We start from the raw sequence: 14,861 nt of genomic DNA on the forward strand, positions 1-14,861 counted from the left end.
TTCACCGAAAAAGAAAAAAAGTTGAATGCAGATTATGCAAAGCGGAGCTTTCTTTTCATGGCAGCACCACTGTGATGCATGAGCATCTGAAACACAAGCATCCTGGAGCTGTGATGCCGCCGTCTCGTGAGAGGTAAGTTTTAGCAAGTAAAGTTACTGTCACATGTTAACGTTGATGTTTGTACTATAATGTGTATATCAAGGTTTCAACAATGACAGTTAACCCTTAAACCGACACATACTTAGGGGTTAATGCACCCCTGGACGCCAAATACTTTTTAGCTGCACTTTTTAAGTACAGTAAACGTCACAATTCACAACAAAATGTGAAATTTTAACGGAACACGTATTTTTTTTTCATGCAAAGAGCACAATTACTGCAACACTGATCATTTTACACACTGCTAATGAACTGTAAAAACTATATAAAAAATAAATAAATAAATAAATACTACTGCAACAATCTATTATTACAGTATATGTTCAAGGTGCAACTGAAGCCATTGATGAAATTCAGTATATCACAGAGCCAACTGTGCTTGAACTGGCTGCATGCAAACACACAGAGGTAAACGCTGATGACAGTGGTGCTGCAGTTCTGCCGGGGCTGGCAGTGCTCATTAGCTGGCTGCTCAACAAATGTACGGCACTGACTGATCAGCTCTGGCGTGCCGGCACATTCCTCTGTGAATCAAATATAGCAAGTTGCGGGGTTCAATAAATTTACATTGCCGAATATACTCGCCCCCTGCTTACTGGCAAATTGCACTGAGACACGACTACAACCGGTTGCAGCATCCAATGAATATACATCACCGAATATACTCGACTCCGGCGAGTTGGCCAACTGCACTGAGAAACAACTTTAGCCGGTTGCGGAGTTCAACGAATGTACGTTGTCGAAAGTATGTCGCCACATATACTCTGCTTCAGTATGCTTCCAAATTGCACTGGAAAGCCGGGTGCGGTGGTTTAAGGATTAAGTGAATATAACTTCAGTTATGTTTGCTAACGTGTTTGAAGCTATAGTAAACGAGTGAATAGGAGTAGCTGAGCCGTCCTAGTTTTTTTCTTCGTTTTTCATACAATATTTGAGTTCATATGAATAGTAAACCATCTCTAACTAACATTAGGTAACTTGTGTTTTGGAGTATATCACAATTAGCTTGTTACATATTTTAGTCCATTATTTTTTTATTTTGGCATAATATAGTACATGATGTGATAAACTACAACACTTTTCCTTCAGAGTGTGATGATTAAAACATCTTTCTCTGTCTGCAAAATCATTTTTGTGTATTCCTGCTACCTCTACTCCCTCGGAGCGTCTCTTCTCAGCAGGTGGGAACATTGTCTCAAAGAAGAGAGCCAGCCTCACACCAGAGCATGTCGAAATGCTCACATTCCTGCACTGCAATCAGCAATATATAAAAAGAATCTTTTACAAACTGTACATTGTTTTATTTTATTTGTGTTGAAAATTTATATAAACTTTTGGACTTTAATGCACTTTTATTGTTTAAAGACTATGTGCACTTTAGTTTGTATTGTTTAATGTATTTCTTTTTTATTGTGATTGTCATACTAATATAAAACATCTGATTATTTTCAAATTCATATGTTTCACTGGTTGTTATTTTAACTTGATTATTATTAATTTTAATCATGTTAATGCAGAGACATCAGGGTGACATTCACAGGTGGATAGACGTGAGTAGATGAGGTAAGACATGCACTGGAGCTCAGAACAGGATATGCAACCACAGGTCGCAGGCATCAAAATAGTCAGGCATGAAATAATCATGACTAATCAACTAATCGGAAAAAAAGAAGTTAAAAAATTGAATGATTAGTTCAATCATTAGTTGCAGTCCTAGTGGAATCTTTCGCCTTTATGTCTGGTGTAGCTGTGTTGTTCTTATGTGTGACTGAAGGTTTCTACCAGGGAGGGCTTCTGTTCTCTTTCTCCAATGTAGAATTCTCATTCTCAGAGTTCACCTCTGTTATAGCACATCTTTATTTTAAAAACAGCAGTGTCCAAATGGGGGGAGCGTGAACGTGACTGAATAAATAAATAAAAAAAAAAAATGCTAACCTTTATAAGTACCATAAATTTACACTGGCTGTTTCAGGCTCAAATCAAATGTATGTTTTTATTCTATAATAGTAAAAATAAGAGCAGCTCACTACTCAAAACAGTAATTCTGGGAAGTGCCCGAAATCGAACTGCCAACCACTTGATTATGAGTAAGCGGTCGTGTCAGCATCGTACCCTAACCAGATTTCTTTTTTTTCATTTATATTCTTGAATAAAAGCTCACTTGTTTTGTTAGGAATGTACCTTTTGTGAAAGTGTTTATTTGATATTTGGACTTCAGTCTTCATGCATTATACACTTCATGTCTACATTTGTCAATTACCACAAAAAGATGAAAAACGTTTGTTTTAGCTATGTGTTCAAAAATTCTTGCCTCGCATTTCCTGTCATCCTACATTTACATAGATCGTTGTAGACACAGAGTACACATGAAATGTATGTATTCCAAATAACAATATATTATTTACCCTCTACTATTCCAGGCACCTCACACCCAGATAAACACACTTGAGCTCTGAAAATCTTTGTGACTTGAGCTGCAGCAGTTGGGGGGATGGGATAGCAGGCTGCTTGCTGCTTGTATTGATTGACACATTTACAAAACAAAAGACGATAATGGGGAGGTTCGAAGGAATTTAAGGTACCCAGGATTATGAGTTTTTTCGTAGGCTTCAGGGAATTCTAGTGTTAATACTTGATATCATTTTCATGATGAAAAGCATTTATCTTAGCACTCTAAATGTTCAGAGAGCAGTAATATCATGAAGTGAATGTATTCTGTGTGGAGATAACTGTCTGCGGGTCCTCTTCATTACAAGAGGAAATCAGTTCAAGAAGCACATAGCGCTTAACATGGGTCGGGAAACACTTAATACTAAGCATTTATGTTATGACAGGGTTTAAGAAATTCTAGTAAATGAAACATTAATTTTAAGATAAAGTTTAAAACATTCTACTTTAATGACAAAATAAACTACGAAAATAAAGTCAACATGTCAACTTTAATCACAACATAAGCGTCAAGATTAAAGTGGAACTGTCAAGAATAAAGTCTTCATGTTGACTTTTTTCTTGACATACACTTTTTTTCTTCACTGTTTCTGTATTTTTTTTTTTCTTCTCTGTGGCTCTAATACACTTCCATAGATTTCAGACTATAGATGAGATTCAAGAAAATAAGACAAGGCAGCTGATGGCGATTCCAATAAAGGATTTTGTAGAGTGATTTGAACAGAGGAAGAGAGATGCTGGGAGAACTGTGTGAGGTCCCAAGGTGCCTACTTTGAAGGGGACTGAGGTGTCATTGTCTTATGCAAAATGTTTCTTGTATCTTCTTCAATAAATATATCTATTTTTCATATTACATGTCTGGATACTATCAGATGTATATACTTTTCGGAAGGAAACAGGTTTTTATTTTCTTATAGTACATATAATTAATATTTAATTGTGCACATACCTGTACCTCTTTATCCATCAGACTGAATGTCAATGTTCTGCTACTCAAACAGATTCAATAAAAGGTTTATATTTGCTTAATCACTCGTCCTGCACTTCGGGCAACATTCTTAAAGGGGTAGGCTCTCTTATTACACATGGATCAAAAACAAGGCAATACACAGAAACATTACTTTTAAAACAGTATTGCTAACAGCACACTGCCCATTTCCTTTTGTGATATAGCTTAATTTATGTTTAGAAGTACAGCGCCTTGCAAAAGTATGCATCCCCTCAGTGTTTGTCCTGTTTTGTCACATTACAACCTGAAATTAAAATGGATTAATTTATTTTAAACAGACACCATGTGACAGTTTGATTGCACACAGGTCAACCATAATAAACTAATTATGTGATTTCTTAAGTTAATTGGTTTTAGAAAATCTTATTTAGGGGTTTCATATCAGAGGGGATGAATACATATGCACTCACAACTTTTCAGTTTATACTTTTTTTTTTATATACACACACAGCATTTTATTTTCATTCCACTTCAACAATTTGGACTATATTGTTAAACCCATTACATAAAAACCAAATAAAAAATCATTTTAATTCCAGATTGTAATGTGAAAAAAATAGGCAAACACAGAACGGGATAAATACTTTTGCAAGGCACTGTATCCAAAACCATTGTGAATGTTATCACAAGGCAAAAAAATTTAAGCAAATAACATTTTATTCTGTAAAAGATGTTCACTAAAATTAATTCCTACATTTTTCTCCACAGCAACTGTCCTAGAAAGAAGAAGTAGCCAATTACCCACAAACATTTTTCTTGCATGTATTTGTCAAAATGCTCTTTTGATGGAGCTTTTGTCAGTGAGCAAATAAGTGCACAAGACCACTAGAACTAGGAACAAAACAAATTTCACAGTACTTTATAATAGAGTGATGATAAATAAAATTGAAAATGAGCAACCAACTTCTTAACTGGTTACAAAATACACAAACACTTCCTCTGTATGGCTTAGTTTTTAAAATATGGCTTGGACAGCAATCTGTGTTGTAGCTGACTGCTTCCAATTATTATTCATATAACTTGTGAAGATTTGAGAAACAATACATGTTTATCTGTATATTGTAAGTAAATAATAAAGCTAACTTGATTCCTTTTTGCATGTATATCTTTTTCAGACATTATATCAGACATTATACAACAGAGGCTGTACAGATTTTTGTAAAATTTCAAGCATCAGTGAGGGCTAGTCCAATGTAGAATAAAGATTATACGACATCTCACTGGGGCAGCTATTGTCAGAAAGAGTGTCATTAAATACTACCTTATAATTATTTAGTTATGCTTAGTAAGTAGCGTCGCTTACAACCTATAAATGCCTCGAAACAATCTGTGCATTTAATTACAGTAAAGTTTAGAGTCCTTTTACAGAATTTAAATAATCCCAAATAGTGTAATGGAACACAATTGGTAGTGAAAGCCCTACATCAGAATGTGATCAAGGTCACAGTCTTAATAAGATATAATAAAAGAAAATCTATATTTATATTGTGGATTCCTCTCATTCCAACAAATTTGCCATCACAATAAAACACCACATCATGCAGCTTAAAACTGCTTTGTCTCAATGGCATTAACAAGTTTTCACACATGCACTGTTTGTATCAAGTCCTGTCAAAATAGTGGATTTAGGTCTGGAGGTGAATCAATTTATTCTAAAATATTAAACATCTTCTACAAATGTTCTAATAAAGCTGCAGCTCACACAAAGTTTTCATTATTTTGCAGACTCCTGAGATACAGAGCTGATTTATGGTTCCCACAACTGTGCCAATTCATGTCGATCCTGATGCAGGAAAGCATCTTCAAAACATTCTACAGTGGTCAAAGAGGGTGATAGTAGTGTAAAGCTGTATTACTTTTTCTTAAAACATAAAGGGGATATGTCAAAAAATTTCCACTTTCAACTCCTATGTTCCTATACACTATTTCATTTTTCCTCTGCATTAATCATGTATTGTTTTGGCAAACTTGAGACAAGCTCACACATTTATATTATATATGCTACTCTGATATGATTTGTGTTCCACATCGTTATGTGGGTGGAGTCATAAGTACTGACCTCAGCTGAAGCAAGAGAACCCACAAGATCTCAAACAGCCGTTTGATTTTTGTGCAACTTCACAGAACTTTATTTTTTGCTCTTCAAAGGATTTACTCCTAATAAGTCCCAACTACTCTGAAAGTGTCTCTATTTAAATAATATGTCTCTGACTGTGGTACCATGCGAACCACTGACTGGTGGGTTCTTTTCCAGTTCTTGGTGTGAAATGGGTTTTAATGTACATTGGTTCTTAATTTAGAATATATGATGCCAGGATATCAGCAGGCTGAACCCCAAACTTTAATACTTTAAAGGGGTTCAACATTGAACATTTTACTTCGGCTAGTCAAAAATGTACCTTTCTAACTAAATTACAGATACAGTATACCATAAAGTGGGTAAAACCCCACAACAAAACATCTGTAACAAAGATAATATATTTACTTGAAACTGCACATTAAAATAATATACTAAATAACATCCAGCATGTGTTTATGAGAGGAAATTCCTGCAAAACCAATTTTTTATATTTTTTTGAACAGGCAACTGTAATAGGTGAATAAAGCAATGCATACATCAAAATTTACTTAAGACTTTCAAAAAGCCTTTGATACCGCACCACACAGAAGAATAATTCTAAAACTAGAAGTTTCTGACATCAGAGGTAACCTAGAAAATTGGTTATCAAGTTGGTTATCCATCAGGAGACGAAGTGCAGATAGGAGAATGCTTTTTGCAGTGTAAGGTTATCAGTGGAGTCCCTCAGGGGACTGTCCTGGGTCCATTACTTTTTCTGATTTATATTAATGACATAGTTTTCTGTATTGTTAGTAAACTTGTGAAATTTACAGATGACACTAAATTGAAAGAATGGCAGATACTGAGGAGGCAGCAAAAACAATTCAAAAAGACTTGGACAAGCTTCAGAATTAGATGAACATGAATTGAAATGAAATGCTGATTAATGCAGAAAAGTGCCAAGTGCTATATACTGGCAAAATGAATGTCAATTATAAATGCAAGACATAAGACAGTGACATACATGAAACAGCTTCTTAAAAGGATTTTAGGATTAACATGTTCATCCTCTAAGCAATGCACAAAACTAATTAAAAGGCAAAAAAGAAAAGGTTAGGTTATATTATAAAACTTTTGATTTCAATTCAAGGATGTTATTCTTAGACTATCTATTGAACTTGTGAAACCACATCTGGTGTATTGTGTGCAGTTCTAGTCACCATGCTCCAAGAAAGACATAGCAGGACTTGAAGCTTTGCAGAGGAGAGCAAACAGATGCCCCCCACAACTCGAGGGCGTGCTGTAGTCTAACAGACTCAAAGAATTAAACCTGTTAACTCTGCAGCAGAGGACACCAGTGGAAATCAGGGGAAGTGCATTTAAGACTGAAGTAGGAAGCCTGTCTTTACACAAAGAGTTGTGGGAATCTGGAACAATGTACTGAGTCATGCAGTTGAATCAGAAACCCTGATAACCTTTAAGAAGTATGGGGATAAAACACTGGAACAGCTTAGCTGACTGAATGGTCTCCTCTCATTTGTCAAATTTCTAATGTTCTTATGCAGTTGCTCCCAGTGTTTGAGGATACAGAGGACTAAAGGAAGTTGTTTTGTTCCTTTAGAAAGTATCAAATTATGCTCTCAGTCTCTATTTGTACCATCCATTTCTTTAAAACTGCTTGGGTATCAAACTATTCAATACATATTTAACATTTCAGGAGAACTTTGCTCACCTACCATGGTTTGATCTATTTCGTGTTAGTAAAATCACAATTTTGTGCAGCAGTGGGAGAAAGGATCTATAAAGTGTTACTTCCATAAAGTGATTTCTATATATCTTACTATGATGGAGGATCAATGACAAAGTCACTCCCTGTCTTGTCCTGGAAAAAGATTTGTTGAAGACTATGTCTTCTCGCCACTCCAGTTATACTTTTTCCACATGAACTTTATCAGGGACTAGCAGATTATATTTGACCAACATGTATTGATATATCTACTATCTTTATTAACAACTGTGGTTTTATAGGGCTTTGGGGTCCTTGTATGTCAAAACTGATAATGTAATATTAATATCTTAATGTGCAAGATAATGTTATGACTGGTCACTGCACCCAAGTGAATTACCTCATTCCTTAACCACCGTACCTCAATTCATGCGGAAATAGCACCTGAAACATAATCTAGTTGAAGATGCAAATACAACTGTAAATCTTTACAGGGATTTACTTGGCACATTTCATTTACTCCAAGAAATCTGGTTGCCATTAATGATGAGTATTGTAAATTGGTTATGGGAATAATGCTCAGTTGATTATAATGCAGAAAGAACTCTGAAAAATATTAAAACATTAGCAAAGAAGAATGAAAAAATGCAACAGTGATTACAGGTGCAAGGGCTTGGCTGAGATTTGATAATACAGAGGCTAAGACACAACCCTTCATTAAACAGATGAGTAAAACCGGTATTTGAAGTTTACTTTTCAAAGAAAATGCCCATAGGTACTTTTAGAATAGTTTCTGTGGATCACGTTGGAACATGCTTCAATTCCCATCTAGCCAGGAGATCATCCTTTGCTGTTTTGGAATGGGTGGGGCCTATCTTAATCACATCAACTAAAACATACCTGCTCTATAGCTGTTCCCATCATGCTAAATTCCTTTGAGAACTATTAGATAAAAATGATCACAAGAATTTTGTTCTAGCAGTGAAATAAATTTCTTTGAATAAAAGCAAAAAAGTAACATTTAATAAATACAATGTATTTTATTTCTTCTCTCTATATTGTTTGTGTATATATTGTATCCATCCAACTATTTACTAGGGTCGTTTGGAATTGATGTCTATACTGGGAGCACAAGGCAGGAACCAACTCTGAACAGAGCACTAGATAACTGCAATGCACATTACTATATATACCCATGTAATTCTTAATTATGCTGATACATTTAAGAGTTAGCAGTTAACCAACTAACATATCTTTGGGATTTGTGAGGAAAACGGGTGTACCCAGAGGAAACCCCACGCAGTTGTGAGGCAAACATTCACAACTCTGGAGCAGTGTGCAGTACTAATGGCAGTGCTTCATTCTCAGTATCAAATACTGTATATACAATAAAAATAACATGGGACAAAATCAACACAAATATCAATGGTGTCACTTAAATCTGTGCCCCAGAATATTGCAAAATCTAACTATTTATACTTTGATTCTTAAAAATATTAACATTTGCATCTAATTTGATAAAACCTTCCAATTTAAGTATACAAAATGCAGTCACATTTATTCTTACTTGTTTTCCTTAATTTTCTTCTCATTATAAAGCCTATGGAAGTCTTTCAGTTCTTCAATCAATCCAGCAGATAGCATTTCATCCACACGCTTGTCAAGTCTCTGGTCTAATACTGCAGGCAATAGAAGGTGACATTATAATTATTACTACTACTACTATTATTATTACAACTTATTTATTTTAGGGAAAATAATTAATTTAGTAACAAGTAACACAGTGGGAAATTGCACCAATCCCATTTTATTATTCTGATCAGTAAAGAAAGCTAGTAGCCAAAAAAGCCTTAGTATAAATACTCTAAGGCTTAAGTAAAACATACAAATAATTATACATATTCACAAAAATATCCATACATTTGCACAGTCTTTCCCACACCCACAAAAACGTAAGTACACAAACTTTGAAACTGTAATGTGTGGTTTAGCTTTGCCAATACAGTATTGCCTTCACCCACAATACAATAGATGCAGCAGCCATTGTTAAATCCAGCTGTAAATGCACCAATGTGTGCTAAATGTAAAATGAAAGTTCACTATTGTTGAAACTTTGATGAGGGTACTATAACTTTTTAATTTAAGCCTTCAAAAAGCCTAATAACGACTCCATTCTGGAATAAGGACAGAAGTGTCCAGCAGAATAAAAAGTTAAATTCAATGAGGAAATGAAAAATTGCTCGCTTATATTCTTGTCTAGATTATTTTATGTATATTAACCTCCTTAGCGTTACATTTGATTCCAAAAACACATGTAAAAACCACTGCATTTTTTTGACATGGAAAATTATTTTTTTTAAATCTCAAAAATATAATAATAATACAAATAATAGTAATGATGAATAAAAAAAATTATTTGAAATGAACAATAACAACAAAAATAATAACAGTAATAATACTACTACTAATGATGCCAAAACAGTATATAATCTCAAAATGAGTCCTGTGTGTGGTAAATCTTAAAGCACGGTGAAAGATACAATCCAACGTCACAGTTAGGACAATAATAGTATGTTTCTTTTCGGGTGTTCTTTCCGGATTTACCAGTCTTTGAACAGTAAACTACAGAGGTACAAGTTGGATTCTGCTTTTTCTTCTGTTGGAGGAACATAACTGTAACGGCCGACTGACTCACCCAGAACATCAACTGCACTGCCAAGACCCGTGGCCTGGCAAGCTGAGGAACGTTAGACCCGACAAGCCATACTTCTTCCAAATAACTTCCCCAATCGATGGTTAAATAATCATAAAGCAAACAGTTTGTAAAATAATATATATATATATATATATATATATATATATATATATATATATATATATATATATATATATATATATATATATACACACACACACACACACACACACACACATATACAGTGCATCCGGAAAGCATTCATAGCGCATCACTTTTTCCACATTTTGTTATGTTACAGCCTTATTCCAAAATGGATTAAATTCATTTTTTTCCTCAGAATTCTAAACACAACACCCCATAATGACAACATGAAAAAAGTTTACTTGAGGTTTATGCAAATTTATTAAAAAAAAAAAAAACATGCCAGAAATACGACAGGGCAGGTTTGACTTTCAGCATTACCTTCGATGGCGATAGAAAGGGACTTTTTGATGGAACTGAAGCACACGAATAATCTGTACGACAGAGTAATTGAACTGTTTATGAGGAAAGAGAGGAGGATGGATTTTGTTTACAAATAATGCGAATTTTTGGTGAGTAAAATGTTGCGATTTTTCTAAATAATATTGCAAGTTTCTGAGTTATTATTGATGTTTTTTATGTGTGTCGCGGCTATAGCTGTAGTAGAAAGGAACTTGTTCACCCCTGGTTTGTGTATTCAATAAAGGCATTTATTGTGGCTACAGGAGTTAGCTATTTGCGATGCAATGGCACTTTACACTGTATTTCTGCATATTATGATGGTTTTTATAACCATAAATTGTTTTTTGAGGGGCGGGTTGATTCAGACAGAGCACTACTGAAGGCCAAGGTGTGAGATGCACGGTCCGCCACTGGACCAGATGATACGTAAATTTGATGAACATTACAACCCGAAAATAAACAAAACGGTAGAGAGGTTCAGATAATACTTCTCCCAGCGCATCTCTCTAAATCCTCCTGCAGGAACATTATCAAAAGGCTTAACAATCTTATTGTTACACCTTCTACATGCACCAAACCGTCCTTATTACGAAGTCTTCCTTGCTTTACCGCTGGCTGCTTCTTTCCATTCACCTTCCTAGCTCTTTATTTAAACAGTTTTCCTTCTCACTTTTCATTCAAAATACGTGCCTGCTTGCCTTTTTACAGTCAACTCCCCTTAGGTCACACCATGATACATTTAGCACAAGTTAATATCAGGAATGCCTGTTAAACATCTTACATTCACGAGTAGCGATTTGCGTAGTGAACACTTCGATGAATGAAACCTGTTATCTTTACAACGGTTGACAAACATGGAATGTAACTTCATAACGACATGTCCTCCAAATACGAACCTGATTGAAAGAAATAATGATAATCAAATCCTTGATGACAGCAACACTCATAACACTGATAAAACAATTACATTCACAATCAGGTTATGTTATTTTTAAAATTTTTCCTTTTCTTTTTCATAACTTCTTTAACACACTACTTCTCCATTGCGAAGCGCTGGTATTTTGCTAGTGTGTATATATATATATATATATATATATATATATATATATATTAGCAAAATACCCGCGCTTTGCAGTGGCAAAGTACTGCCTTAAAAGTTTTCTTAAGAAGAAATTTAAATCTTTTTAAACTGAGGGAAAAATATACCATAATTATTTGTTAAGGATCTCTTTGTATACTACATTGTGAGTTCGGCCCTCCGGTTGTAATATGACAAAGCTGTGCGCTGAGCTTACTCTTAAGCATGCAACGTACAGTTGGCCTTGTGAACAGTAATCTTGATTCAAATCTCACAGCTTGGATTGCTGCTGTCATAATCGGTTTGAGTTTCATGGTTTGTTTTAATTACGACAGTATTTGTAGGACTTGTGTTGAAGAGACATTCGGCATCTGTCAAGCGCTGTAAGTATACAACCAGTTTCATTGATAACTTCACATCCAGCTTTTGAGAGTTTAAACATTCATGAACATCAAAGTGTCCACTACTGAAATTGTCACCCGTGAATCTAAGATGTTGAAGAGGCATTGGCGGTTGTCCAAAGGTGTAAAACATTTGGCCATTTTGGTACACTTGAAAGCGACAACCGAACAATTCAGCGGCAGCCATCAACTCACATGCAGATGCATAGGTGAACGGCTTAAGCATTTCATTCTTATAGTGCTCCTGTGTAGTATAATTATCTCCTGTACCGTCATCAGTCCACACCTTAAACCTGTCCCAGTCATTCAATACATAAGACACAAAGTTCCTCCGGATATCAAGAGTGAGCCTGATATGGCCGTGCAATATGTAACAAAGAGAATGGAAAAGGTAGGTGCCATCTCCGGGCATGGAAACCACTCGGTAAGTGACAGTTCTTTGATCGATGGTGATTACCTCGATAGACATGTTAATGCGGGTACGGTTAGAATGATAAAGGAAATGGGTACCTGAACAATGTAAAGTAAGTCTAAAATACCTACACAATAACTATAATCATAATAAATAAACAATAAAACAGTGGAGAAGCCGTGGATTAAATAAAAAGGCTGTAGTTGTCAGCAGGGAGACGTGAATCCCGTGGCGAAGCAAGGAGGGAATGTAGAGACTGGAGCGACAGACGGCCTTAAATAGGCAGGCAGCCAACAACGTGGGAGGCGTTTGGATGGGGGACCCAACGCCGCCTCACACGGTGACTGAGCTGCAGGCTATGGACGTATATATGTACGTAAGTAGGATTCAGTTAGCGTTGGGAACCCGCGTATCAAATTTCTTGAAGATGGGCCCATAAGTAACAAAGACTGTAGAAAAGTTCAATATGGTGGCCGACAGTGGCATTATACCACCGAAATAAGTACCAAATTTCAGCCTTCTACCTAACATGGGAAGTTGGAGAATTAGTGACGTTGGAAAATTCAATATGGTGGCTAAAAGTGGCGTCATACCACCAAAATGAGTATGTACATTGGTTTTGGTTAGCGCAGGGAAGCCGCCTACCAAATTTCGTGAAGATGGGGCCATGAATAAGAAAGTTCAACATGGCGGACGTTGTCGACCGTTATGACCATTACGTGTAGAATTTCGAAATGAAACCTGCTTAACTTTTGTAAGTAAGCTGTAAGGAAATAAGCCTGCCAAATTTCAGCCTTCTACCTACACGGGAAGTTGGAGAATTAGTGATGAGTCAGTGAGTGAGTCAGTCAGTCAGTCAGTCAGTGAGGGCTTTGCCTTTTATTAGTATACTAGCAAAATACCTGCACTTTGCAGCGGCGAAGTACTGCATTAAAATTTTTATTAAAAAGAAAATTTTACCTTTTTAAACTGAGGGAAAATATGCCAATAATTATTTGTTAAGGATCTCTTTTTATACCATGTTGTCAGTTCGGCCCTCCGGTTGCAACATGACCAAGCTGTGCGCTGAGCTTACTCTTGAGCATGCAACTTACAGTTGGCCATGTGAACAGTAATCTTGTCTCAAATCTCACAGCTTGGATTGCTGCTGTCATAATCGGTTTGAGTTTCATGGTTTGTTTCAATTACGACAGTATTTGCAGGATTTGTTGTATTGAAGTGACATTCGGCATCTGTCAAGCGTTGTAAGCACACAACCGGTTTCAGCGATAAAATCACATCCAGCTTTTGAGAGTTTAAACATTCATAAACATCAAAGTGTCCACTACTGAAATCGTCACCTGTGAATCTAAGATGTTTAAGAGGCATTGGCGGTTGTCCAAAGGTGTAAAATATTTGGCCATTTCGGTACACTTGAAAGCGACAACCGAACAATTCAGCGGCAGCCATCAACTCACATGCAGAAACACAGGTGAAGGGCTTAAGCATTTCATTTTTATAGTGCACCTGTGTAGTATAATTATCTCCTGTACCATCATCAGTCCACACCTTGAACCTGTCCCAGTCATTCAATAGATAAGACACAATGTTCCTCCGGAAATCAAGAGTGAGCCTGATATGGCCGTGCAATATGTAACAAAGAGAATGGAAAAGGTAGGTGCCATCTTCGGGCATGGAAACCACTCGGTAAGTGACAGTTCTTTGATCAATGGTGATTACCTCGATAGACATGTTAATGCGGGTACGGTTAGAATGATAAAGGAAATGGGTACCTGAACAATGTAAAGTAAGTCTAAAATACCTACACAATAACTATAATCATAATAAACAAACAATAAAACAGCGGAAAAGCCGTGGATTAAACAAAAAGGCTGCAGTTATCAGTAGGGAGACGTGAATCCCGTGGCGAAGCAAGGAAGGGAATGTAGTGACTGGAGCGACGGACGGCCTTATATAGGCAGGCAGTCAACAACGTGGGAGGCGTTGGGATGGGGACCCAACGGCGCCTCACACTGTGACCGAGCTGCAGGCTATGGACGTATATATGTACGTAAGTAGGATTCAGTTAGCGTTGGGAACCCGTGTACCAAATTTCTTGAAGATGGACCCATAAGTAACAAAGACTGTTGAAAAGTGCAATATGGCAGCCGACAGTGGCATCATACCACCGAAATAAGTACGTACATTGGTTTCGGTTAGCTCATGAAAGCCACCTACCAAGTTTCGTGAAGATGGGACCATAAATAAGAAAGTTCAACATGGTGGACGTTGTTGACCGTTACGCGTACAATTTCGAAATGAAACCTGCTTAATTGTTTTAAGTAAGCTGTAAGGAATGGGCCTGCCAAATTTCAGCCTTCTACCTACACGGAAAGTTGGAGAATTAG

General features: G+C 36.2%; 1 protein-coding gene across 1 annotated transcript in view; it reads right to left on the reverse strand.

The window, feature by feature from the left end:
* trit1 (tRNA isopentenyltransferase 1) overlaps window positions 1–14,861 on the reverse strand; it is a 144,572-nt gene that overhangs the window by 29,531 nt on the left and 100,180 nt on the right. The window contains exon 6 of the mRNA XM_039739337.1: window positions 8,970–9,081. Coding sequence (XP_039595271.1) covers window positions 8,970–9,081 — 112 coding nt within the window. The remainder of the gene's footprint in view (window positions 1–8,969; window positions 9,082–14,861) is intronic.

Source organism: Polypterus senegalus, chromosome 17 (assembly GCF_016835505.1).
Source record: "Polypterus senegalus isolate Bchr_013 chromosome 17, ASM1683550v1, whole genome shotgun sequence".
NCBI lineage: Eukaryota > Metazoa > Chordata > Cladistia > Polypteriformes > Polypteridae > Polypterus > Polypterus senegalus.